This window comes from Alligator mississippiensis, chromosome 4 (assembly GCF_030867095.1).
Source record: "Alligator mississippiensis isolate rAllMis1 chromosome 4, rAllMis1, whole genome shotgun sequence".
Classification (NCBI taxonomy): Eukaryota; Metazoa; Chordata; order Crocodylia; family Alligatoridae; genus Alligator; species Alligator mississippiensis.
Window position 1 is genome coordinate 235917301 of NC_081827.1, and position 12782 is coordinate 235930082.

The window sequence follows — 12782 nt, forward strand, 5'->3', positions numbered from 1 at the left end:
TACAATATTTTAAAGAAACCCACAAGCCCATGACTATGTTGTGGTTCCATCTATTCACCATAATTTGCATGAGACTGGGCATGTGTTAGAGCAAGCTTAAAATGTACTTTTCCAACTCTATAGCAGTCCTAGAACATCTATCTATGTCTACTATTTTGCTGTGCAGATTGGAAATGCATCCCAACAGAAGTTAACTGTAGAAACATATAGCCAGTAGGTCACCCTCTCTCCTCCCCCCGCCCATATTCCCACAATTCCTTTCCTTCTAGTGCTTATCAGAATTGGTTTCTGTTCCAGAGCTTATTTTTTAGTATTATTGCTTCCAAATTGCAAACAGCTGTTTTATCATTGGTGGAAGATGGTATCTAGAGCTCTCAAGACATTGTTCAGTAGACATAATGCACAGGAAGCAGAAATACAAATATTTCTGCAGGGTACTATAAGGGTCTCAATCTTGCTCCTCTGGAAGGTGAAGAGCCTGCTCAGTCTCCAGGGCCACAGTCTGGCTTGCAAGACTTCAGGACACGTTAGATAATACCAGTTGTGCTGATACATTTCTGGTGGGATACCGGACTGAGACAAGACTGTAGCCTTACTTCTCATATGCCTTACTTTCGGTGTTGCTGAACATTAAATTACTGAACTGGCTTAGATCTGAAAAAGTTCATTTTATTAGTTTGAGTCTATCGAGGGCAAAAAGTAGTTCTTGCCTGTAAGTTTGTTGTCTTTTTAACGTGATGTAACAAAGAATGTATTCTCTTTTAATTTAGTATATTCAGACCAACTCCTTTATAAAGTTTTACAGCAGCACCAGAGGAAATGATTAGTGGGAACTTTGCAAGCAAGCAGAGAATGAAGGTCACTATGTTGTTGATAGCACTGACTTGAAGCAAGATAACAAGTAGAATGGCTGTAACTTAAAAAAGAATCAGAATTCAGAGGTAATTATTTTTTCCTTCTGATTTATGCAAGATCTTATTCCAAGTGGACTTCCTGAAGAACTGATTATTTGATACACAAAACTTTTCACAGCACTACCAGAGATGCTTAACATCTCAGACACCTACGCTAGAAGGTCCTTCCAAATGGAAACAATCGTTGGAAACGTGAGTTCCACCCTTCATTTCTCTTTGGCGCGCACACAATATCTTCAATCAGTGCTCAATGGCTCAGGATAGTGATGTGAAGCTTTCTACACGATACCAACTCACCTTGATCTAGCTTCTCAACCAGGGCACTTTACAAGGTTTCATGTTAGTAGTTTTTACCTGAGTCTTGCCTGCTCACATTTCCTGCAAAACTTAACATTTTGGTACTGATGTGGTCTGAAACTCTCAGCATGATCAACAGCAAAATAGGGAAAACATCGCCACTGAAGCTCTCGGTGCGTGTCTTAGCTAGTAATTCAGCCAATCGCACTGAATTTGTTTGTAAGCTCCCATGTTGTACAGTGTTGTACTCCAGATATTTTTCTGCATTAGTTTTTAAGCATTCCCTTTCATTGAATTCAACTGACAACTAGACCAAGCATCAATGTTTTAATTTTTCCAGGGTGAATCTTCATTTGCAATCACGATGTCTTTGCTACAGGTTTTACATACTTATGTTTGAACTCAGTTCAAGTAGGCAAGTGTCTGTCACAAAAGACCAGATGGATTAGAAATTGGAACCAAGCTAGTCACCCTTGAAAGTGATTCAGAGTTGAGCTGGCTGGCAGAACAAGCTTGCACTTGCATTAACTTTACTGTGAGCACCTTAATATGGATGATCTCTTCACAATCCTGCAGAAATAAAATTCTGAACACTAAATTCATCTTGTGCTAAATTCAGCCTCCATGGGTAGAGTGCAAGGGTAGGAGGAAAGCAAAAAGGAGCATCCAGAAGGCATGAGTCTTTAAAAATGTCCTGCTTTGTTTCCAATCTACTTTTTAAAGGGGGAAAAGCAGGTTAAATGCACTCTAATCAAGCCAAAAGAAACTGGTTCATTTGAAAATATACAGCAGCAGTGCACAAGATAATCTTAAGGAAAAAAAAAAAAAACTTGCCTGCCCTTATAACAAATCTGCATTTTTCAGAAATACTGGAGCCTGAATATGTAAATGATAAGACTGTATTAATTATCATTAGTCATTCCTTCACAAAGACTAGAACTAATTGGAGAAATAATTTGAGAAAATTGAGGTACATGACAGAAAGCATTAAGATTCATCTAGTTTCAATTCTTTGGTTCTGTCAGCTTGTCAAAAAGTAGATGTCGGCTATTCCAGCATTTCTAGTAAAACATTTCATATTTTTCTAAATTGGTATACAATTTAGATTTCCTTTATAAACTGCTTTAAAATTAACTAGATCTGGCATGGTACATTTTCTATTTAACGACCAATATTACCAACAAGATTAAAAGAAATAGAAGCAAAGTAGCTACATCTGGGAATCTGAATTTGCAGTGATCCTCACATGAAGTATCCTTTATCATCATAAATAGCTTGAAAGATTCCATCATATAAACAGCAAATATGCAAAGAGCCTGGAATTTACACCAGAAGTGTACATACAGGAGATGTTTATTTCTACTCTTCAACAATTCACCTTGATTGAAGACATAGGTGACTATGTAGCAGCCTTCCAGATAGCATTTACCCCAAGATGAGAGAAGCATTTTGATATGATCACTTCAATTTTTAAAATTACAGTAAAAAAATGTTTAGAAGGCTGCCCACATATGCAGCTACATAGCTGCAATTTTAGGATTTCATAACTGGAATTAACAAATTCGCCACAAACTCACAAATAGCTTTAGTTGACCCAACTGCTGGTTAAATATACTTGCACAGCCCCAACAGAGCCATGGTCAGGTTCCCTCTCTCTCAACTGAGGCTTGTTGCCAGGTTCTGGGAAAGGAACAGTATGAAACACTACTCCAGCTACAAGCCTCTATGCCACAGCAATTTCTGTATGCTTATGCTATTTTTTTGGGGCCTGTGGGACCCAACCGAATGCAAACCAGCACCAAACCAGGAGGAACTGGGTTCTACCCTTCCTCAGAGGTTATACTGAGTACTTTCCACCATCTCTCCTCAGGCTACTCCTACCATCAAGGCAGTACCAGGACACAAAAATAGTAAAACACAGTACACATCTTAGTGATTTTATTTCCTTTGGAAAACTTCACACAGCTTGCAGTTTGGTAGGGGTAGGTTAGTGATGATGACCCTGCTGCCACCAGGCTAAAGCTTTGAATACTCTCTTCTACCATTTCCCTGCTCCCCCCCACCCCCATAGGGGTTTAAGTAGCCTGTTATCTCCCTCTAGCCCACTACCCGTGAATTAGCAGCTAAATTGCTTAATTGATGAGTTATTAGGCCAGAAGGAACAGCTAATTGCTTAACTGAGGAATCATTAGGCCACCCATTGTTTTCCTCTTTCTCCCCCTGCTGTCAACTCCTTTTCCAGTAACTGGGGCAAGGGTTCCCTGTTACAGTCCCCTTTCAATAAATTCTGTTTATTACTGATGGAAATACATTTCTGTTGGTCTGCGAGTGTAAGATGAAATTGCCCTTTATCGTTTATTGATAAAAATTGAATCCTGCCAAACCTACATGCATATAAATGATGAGATGTGCAGGGTCATATTGTGCATAACAAAGTATGACTTCATATGAAAGTATCAAAGGTAACTGTTTGCCAATGGTCATCTTCTATTTCCAATACAATCATGTACTCTTCTGGCAGTATCTGTATGCAGTTGTAATAGTGGAAAGGAAAGTGTCCTTGCATCATACTTCTGAAGTGCTTCATTCCTTTTTTCTGTTTGTACTTCTTTCAGCTCCCTCTAGCAGACAAAAGAACGAATCTTCAAAACAGATGACACAATTAAATAAGTTATTCTATGTAGAAAGTGGAAAATTTTTAAAAAGTTTACAGCAAGATGAGCAATCTAAGAAATTTGATACAATTTGAACGGCAATTACCAATGTCTCCCCAATTAGTGTACAATCATAATTTTAAGTGCAATGTCATTCTGTGTAGTGCAAATAGTCAGTTGTATCATTCATACCATCTATTTAAATAAATTCAGCAAGTAACATTTGTATTGGCATTTAATTGTGCAGTAACCTTATGACATTCATTTTAATATTGTTTGTAGTAGAAGTTCAGACTAAAAAATTAGAAAAAACACAGTTAAAAAGTTCATTTTCTCTATATGGAATATAAGTCAACCATATATTTGATCAAAAGTGAAGTTACATTAGAATGCAGAACCAAATCAATATTTTATGTTTAAATTATATTTTGCCCATGAGTTGCATGCTAGTTATAAAGATTCAAAATGGCACAAAGAAATTTGGAACCAACTTCCCAGGGAGGTGGTCCTCGCCCCTACCTTGGGCAAATTCAAGAGGAGGTTGGACGATCACCTGTCTGGGGTCTTGTGAACCCAGCATTCATTCCTGCCTGTGGTAGGGGGTCAGGCTAGATGATCTGCTCAGGTCCCTCCTGACCCTAGCTACTATGAAAATATGAAATGCATGTTATATGAATAATCACCTCTTTTGAGATTCCTTAGCCAGTGGCAGGGTTAGCACTTTGTGGAAGAGTGGCTTTTTATTTCAATAGTAGTTTTAGGGCCCTGTTACACATTCTAATTAAAGCTGGAGAGAAGCCAGCTATAGAGTTGTTACACATTCTCAAGCACTAACTTTATAGCTGGGTTGGTTTTTTTTTATGGCTGGAGACTCATTTTTATTATGTGATAATTACTTTGCATGCGTGGCCAGTCTAAATTTACTGTGCAATTAACCAGGTAATTGCATAATATATGTAACAAATGAGCAGAGGTCTTAGAGTGACATTGTAGCCTTGATGGTCCATAAATTAGACAAGGCAGTTTTCTTGGAGTGATATATTTTATTGAACTAACTGCATAATTGGGATAAGAGTTCGAAACATTTTCATATGTAAGACCTTCTTCTACAAGTCACTATTTCATTGTTTCATTATTTCAATGACACCTCTTCATCCCTGATTTGCTACTCTTTTTCACTTAAAAATAAAGTTCAACATGTTTATCAAACTGCTGCAAGTAAAGACTAGTAAAAAATTTGAAGACAGTGCTGCTAGTAAAACTTTAGCTGAGATAAGGTCCAGCTAGATCTTTACTACAGATTATCTGAGAAAGAACATTTTTTCTCTTCAATATTTGTAACTGAAATGTGGGGCCCACTTAATGATTTTTTTATAGCGACTTGCACACACTGTACGTTAAATTTATTTTTGAATGTTCTACGGGTGAAGCCAATATGTTTACCTTTAAGAGAACTAGATGTGGAGATCTACCACAGCAAATGAGTGGTAGATTTCAGAAAGAATCAAGTTAACTGAGCTCATTAGGTTTAGTCATTACTAGGATATTACTAAAAACTTTAGGTCACAGGCAAAGAGGGCGAGAGGACTGCTGAACTGTGCTGTTCAGGCATATGCTTAAAAGGGGGACCTAGGCAGTACTGAACTTTTTTGTTGAAATGGTCAGTATTACCTTTTTTCACAGTTGCTTGATGTAGTAACTTATCTTGCGAGTGCCCATTTTTAAGTGCCTGGCTTTTCTACGAAGCAGCAATATAGTGGTTCTATGACGTTTTGATAGCATTAAAACATACTGCAATATATCTATGAATACAATAAGCTAACCCCATTCAGGACAAAAACTAAATAATGTTTTCCCAAAGCCACGATATACTGGGGATTTTATATATAATGGCCAACCTGCACTTATATTCTTTATTCAGTTGAAGTTCAAGAAAATGGTCTCATGGGATTAAGAATAGAATGGCAGGGAACAGCATGCAGAATAACACGCCACGGACAGCTTCCACTACAAAAAAATTTAAATTATCTTCCCAGCAATTCACTGTTAGTAGGTACAGCATTAACAAGAGGGTTATTTCTCAAAGAGCCAAGTCTGAAATTATTTGTAACTTTATAGCTCACAACACTTAAAAATACCCAACTGGGAACAAACTGTTATTAGAAGCCAGCACAGACTGGCACAAGATCACCATGCTTCTTACCTGAAGAACTTCTACATGAGAACAGCAACATTCTTCCTTTTATATTTCTTTTAATTTATTATATTATAAAATCCTCTCATCTCAAGGGAAACCCAGATAATTATACTGAGGAAAACACCCAAAAGAAAATACAAGATGCATAGAAGATTTCTGTATAAGTAACAACTTTATTGTAACTTGATGTGCTGAAATGCAAAAATATTTTCAGCAACAAGGTACAAAAAGTATTTCACCATTAACATCAGCTGATAAAAAAAGGCTGGATGGTTTGATACAAGTGTTTACATATCTGAATTCTCTTAGTCATTTCCACCCCAAAACAGATATAAGTCATTTTCAATGGTTTAGTTTCTAAAATAGGACTCATTTTTGTTAAACCTTCATTTTGAAGATTCAAAATCATGAACACAGACTATGATAAAGTTTACTGCTGCAAACACTTAAAATAATGAATTCCCTTTCCAAATGTAGTTCATTTACTGCAAGCTAAAGCCGAGTAGTGAGACTAATAATGCCACTATAATCCTGCAAAGTTAGTGAGCTGACCTACAGACTAAATGCTTATGGTGATATTACTGCCATAAGACAGGGACAATTAGTCAATTTTACTAACCATTAAAGATGAGAATTTAATTTGGGTCAAACGTAATGTTTAGCACTAGTTCATGATGCTATATCTTGGTTTTACAATGTGGTGTTTTCTATAAACACTGTTTCAAATACTGTACTTTGTGTTAATCTTCAAGGGTGAAATCATCACGAAGGCTTAGGACCACTGTAAACATGGACTGCTGATCCTGTAATACACGGGCAAGTTTCATACCAAATCTCACATCAATACAATAAGTCCAATACTGGCAGTGTAAAAACTAGAGCATCCCATAAAATTTAAATTCTCCACAGCTAGCTACCTTTCGCTGATTGGGTTTTATCATCATCTTGTACCAATAAAACATGTGTGTGTGTATGTGTATATATTACAAAGGATACCACTTATCCAACATGTTTTTAAAATTTGCTATTTCTTTTTGTATCTACCCAGTGATACTGAATTTGGGATGCAATGACAATCAAACAAGGTATGTTGGAGCTCAAATCAGTATGCCATAACTTGTTTCTACCTCACTTCTAGTAATCTGTTGACCAACAGCATTCTCCCCAATCTGTAAATACACTGTTTTAAAATTATTTTATTCTGTTAAACATATTTTAGAAAAGGCACTATACATGGGTTGATACTTCTGCATGCAGTAAATGGACTATAGACTAAGGATTGTTTCCATTCAAAACCTTAGCAAAAAAAGAGGTTCAAAATGGAAAAGTGATGTAAGTAGATACTAAGATTTTAAACAGTGAACTGAGTCCTTATTTTTAGAAAGTCACTCTTCCAGAAAGAGACACAATCATACACACACGGACATACAGAACACATGCAGAGTTCTCCCCAGAAAAATTTGGAGTTGGTGGTTCAAGTGTATGAGGGAGTAGTGTTGGCAAGCCAAAACATGGCACCTTCATAATTTGTGCTCCAAATCCTTTAGAGAGATTAAGAAATGGCAGGATTTCTAGATCTCAGCCTGAAAAGCTGTCATATTGTATTAGATAATTTTATATATGCTGAACTTAAAAACTGACTGCATATTTGAAAAACAAACTCTTGAGGTGGAGGGAATAAAAACAAGCAAGAGGAAAAACTTGTTTCTACCAGCATTTGGGTCCAGTGAGAACACTGCATGTAGTCTAATCAAGAATAAAGAGAGGTGAATAATTAGTGCACTCACTTAAGAATACAGCAACTGTTTTACCTTTTTCTTAAAAACTGACAAAACTTAGTATACATAATAAATAAAACCAAATCTAAGCAGATCAAATGTCAAGATTTTTGTTAGTGTAACGTATGGTACGTACTTGAAAAGTGGACATTTCTATAAATGTTGATATTCTTACAGCACAGTGTTTGACATTTTTTGGTACAAAGTGTGCTATTAAGCTTCTAAAAAAAATCTTCATAACAAAATTCTTACGCTTTCCATTAGATTACTGCATGTTATAATTATTTTAGAACAAGCCTAACTGGACAGTAATAATTACAGTATTAAATATTCAAGTCACTTTGTATATTAGAGCTGCAAGTTTCATCGGTGAGCCTGTTCATGACAAATATGAGGATATACAGTTCTAATATTATGCACTGCAGCAAAACAGTTGCTATTTTGGAGGGAACAAGTATGTGTCATCCCTATTATGAAAAATGTTTACGGGACCTTAATTTAGAATAAATAGTGAATAGAACTTTTTAGTAAAGTCAAATCTCTGTAACTATATTGTTTGATAAGGTACCCTCTGTACTTGTATAGACTGAATTAAAACTTTAGACTAAGTTGCATATAAAATCAAAGCAAAGTGTGCATGTACAGAGGTTTGTATTTTTATAAACTGACTGGTTGTTTCTTTTCATTTTTGTAATTTTAATTATTTATTTTTTTGCTAACAGCTTACTTGATACCAAGTATATACTCTGCCCTCCCAAAGTTTTACTAGAAGTAATTTGAGAAATCTGAATGAAATGAGGAAAGAGACTCTTACCTTTCATTTTTCTAGACAAACTAAAATCTTTAACCAAATTTGTTTATAAATTAGGCAATATCTCCTTCATTTACCTGTTAAATGCAAGTCTTGCCAAACAACAAATATAGCATATTATCACTATTATAATAAATGCAATGTAATAACTCAGGAAACATTTAGAGTGTGCAGTATGGCAGACTTTCCTCCCAATTGTAAACAAAGCTATCAAACACTGAAAATGTTGATATTAAAGCTAAAGGTTCATATGATAAAGAACTGGCCCATGACAACAGTTTACACATATTTCATCCTTTTCACATTATGCAGAATTTCAATACCATCCACAATGCTAGTACAGTAACTGAAATGCTAGGAAAAAACCCAAGTCTATGCTTGCAAATACATCTGACAAATCAGGGAAAAATGCTTCTTCTGTTATGTGTATGTAACTTGCTTTGGTGTGAAAGGAAGTTGTGCATACACATTTAGGTGAGAACAGACCCTCTTCCATGGTTTCATCATTCACACATTCCTCCCTCAAAAATGTAAAGCTACTCAGCAACTCAAAACATGAAAGCTTGTAATATTCAACCTTCTATTAAGTCTTCAGACATGGTTTTCTTGTTCAGTATAACAAAACTAAATCCCATGTGGCTGTGGGCATCTTCAAAACGCATGTAAAAAGTTAAGCCACAGTTACCTGTACCTCATTAATTCATCAAAAGCAAAATATATATGTACCACACAACATTACAAAAGTTACACATTAAAAGTGCATATTTAGAATCCATTTGGCCCATTTCTTAAATTTACATTTGGTCATTCTATGTATCTTTTACTTTTCTATGTAACCATACATGTAGGATATAATTTTATTTTTTTTTCAAATGCAATACTATTCTCTCTTCCCATCAAAATCTTTACTTCTCGTTTCATTTTCCATTAAATGTAAACCAGTGATGGACCATAAAGAAACACAAGCAAAAAGTTTATTGTGTGTTTCTCTGTCACGTTTGTACAGCTTTGACACCGAGACAGTAAGCATTATAAACTGTAATGAAAATACATTTTTTGGGCCAAACCATTGCATATTTGCCCCCACAATGAAAAATAAATTATGTTCAAAGCAGTATATTGCCATAAATAGCCTGTAGGCATCCTCTGAAGGTAAACGGACTCTCCTTATCTATACTTGACTGGAGTATATTATGTAAGTCCAGTTCAAGTGGTTTTAATGAGAGGTTAGTTGAAAACCTTCCAGTCAGCACAGGACCAAACTATAATCTTCATTTTTTTTAAAATAATGGAAGATCCCTTTCAAAAATTAATCTTCAGTTATCAAGTTTACTGCATTATGGAGCTAGTGCAATCCTGCATAGCCTAGTCAAAAAGACAAGGCACATTAAAAAAAAAAAAAAAAAAAAAGAAAAAAAATAAGAAAAACAACTAGATACATTAGACTATATGGACTAGAGAGTCACTGACTATACTTTAAGGCCTTTCAGTGAATTAGAGAGTAATCAGTCTAATTTAAAGCTGAGGATTAAACCATAAATTATCCATCTGAAAAGCAAACAATAGGCTTTTTCAGCTTCTGTTCTGTGGACAAGGATAACACAAATTCTTGTTATGGTTTGTGAAAACACCTCTGGACCTGGAGGAGTAGAGTCAATTCAAATTTCTCTAAAGTTCGTGGAAGATTTCATGACTGTTTTAGCCGTTTGCGTGGAATACCAAACTGTGGACACTGTGCAGATGCTAGTGCTCGAAAGGCCTCTGCTACTAAGTGAGGGTGGGAGTGGATCATGGATTTCCAGCCTGCCGTTTCCATTATGTCTGTTGCTTGGCTGAAAATAAAAGGATTAAGAATAATTATGTTTAAATGTGTATGTATGTATAAAAGAGAAATCAGAAAAATACTAGGAACATGGACTACTTAACCAAATGTTATTTGTGTTTTATGTGGAATCAATATATTATTTTATAAAAATATTCATTTTTCAAATATTAACAGGAAACGATTACTTTTACCATTATTCCACAACTGGAACTTGCTCCCGAGTGAAGTTATATGTACAGCACACTCAACTAAAGCAGCATATACTGTGTAGCAATTCAAACAAACTTTATACACTACTGGTCATTCCTCACTATTGAGTTCTACAACACTGGCTGTGTGAGCTCTACCCTAGGGACCACATAGAAATATAAAACAGGGAGGGCATTTTTAAGTAGGATCTTCCTGAGTTATGTCCTAAATCCAGTTCTTCTCAACATTTTCATTAAAGACTCACATGGTAGAATAAAGAATATTCTTATAAACTGGGTGGGGGACTCTAAGCTGGGGAAGCTTAGAAGACCTTTGGAGGATGGGACTAGAGTTAAAAAGGATACAGAAACACTGGGGAAACTGTTTGTCAAGATTAAATTTAAAGAAAGAAGAGTACAATGTGATACACCCAGAAAGGAGAAAGTAAATGCAGAGATACAAACTGGAAATGACACTAGTGATGCAGAAGGAGGTTAGGGGGTTATCCTAGACCACAAACTAAACACAAGTCAGCAGTGCCATGCTGTTGCAAAAATGGCAAGTTTCATACTGGAATGTATTAACAGAGCTATCATATGTAAGAAATGGGAGATAAGTATACCACTTTACTCAGTACTGATGAGGCCTCAACTGGAATACTGTATCTAGTTTTAACCACTACACTGTTCAAAGGATATTAATAAATTGGAGAGACCACCAAAAGCAACAAGGGTAAGAATTTTAGAAAATGTGACTGATGAGGAAAAAAGTTAAAGGAATTAGGCGTGTTTAATCTAAAGATAGAATACCAAGGAAGAATGTTCCAACAGTGTTTTAATACAGAAAAGGTTATATGAAAACAGTGATCAAGTTCTTCCCCCAGTAGCATTGAGAATGACAGAAAGACATCTTAGTTTACCAAAAAAAATTAGGTTTGATATCAGAAAAGCACTTTAACTATAGGGATAATACAAAGCATGGAATAGGAACAAGTGTGGGAACAGGTAAATCAACAGTTTTCAATGCCATATCATCCTTTTCTCTGTTCTAATTTGCTCCTGCTGCCCCTCTTGTCCTAGACAGTTCTGTTGCATCCTCCAAGAGAAGAGAGAGAAATCTGGCTGATCTAATTTCTCTCGGGAGAAAAGTATCACTTTAGAAACATTGGTACAAACCCTCCCCAGAGCACCAAATTGAGGCCAAGTAGAAGGAAAGTTAAATGTTGGCTACTGTTGTTTTCTTACCATGGAGGACAGAATAAGTCCAGCTCTCTTATCTCAAATGAGGGAAAAAAAGTCAAAGTATAAATGGAGCTGTGGGGTATTATCTCCCAGATTACAAGGCTGCTTCTGAAGCAGTTACTTTACTTGCAAAAAAGCAGTTGATTGCAATTCTGCAAGAACAAAGAATGGATCAAGAATTCCAAAGGTCTCCCTTCACTTCTGAAATAAACTATGGCAGGTTTGTTTTTATTCCCATTCCAATCACAGTAGATTGTGACCCATAATGTAAGTGTATACTATGGAAGGTACCATTGCAAGGGGGGGGGGGGGAATCTTTTATTCTGCAAATCTTTACTTACTTGCTATTCCAGTTTTTCCCATCTTTACACCCAAGTTGTCTAAGAACACTGCACCTACAATAGAAGTAGTGATACAAATATATTTAAGCAGGCATGGAAGTTGTCACATAGATGCTAACTATATCTTAAATGAAATATTACTTGCCTGTTAATAAAATCTATTGCTTGTGCTTTCAACTGTTCTGCGCTGTGCAAATCTGCGAGGATAAGAATGTCAGCAACGTTTTCTACTGAGAGGTTACTACAGAGTGCCTCTTCACACATGACCTTCAGCCGTTCCAGTGCATACTGGTGGGAAAAAAGCCACACATACAAGCTCACTAATCATTCTTCAAACTTATTCTTTCTACTGTCATCTACACAATTTAAAACAAATTACTTGTACCCTTTGAAATGCCTAGCACCTCAACCCCAGGATCACTGCTTGCAAATAGATCATTCAAAATGTAATGTATGCTGCATATAAAACCTTCTCCTTCCCTCCACACCTCCAAAGATAAGATGCATTAGACGGATTAAATACAAATCAAATCAC

General features: G+C 36.0%; 1 protein-coding gene across 1 annotated transcript in view; it reads right to left on the bottom strand.

Moving 5' to 3' along the window:
* Positions 1 to 6215: 6215 nt before the first annotated feature.
* Positions 6216 to 12782, bottom strand: part of SPOPL (speckle type BTB/POZ protein like) — a 58642-nt gene continuing 52075 nt past the window's right edge. Inside the window, exons 9-11 of the mRNA XM_014599582.3 lie at positions 12393 to 12535; positions 12248 to 12301; positions 6216 to 10483 (exon numbers count right to left, since the gene is read on the bottom strand). Of these exons, the coding sequence (XP_014455068.1) occupies positions 10339 to 10483; positions 12248 to 12301; positions 12393 to 12535 (342 nt within the window). The 3' untranslated portion in view covers positions 6216 to 10338. The remainder of the gene's footprint in view (positions 10484 to 12247; positions 12302 to 12392; positions 12536 to 12782) is intronic.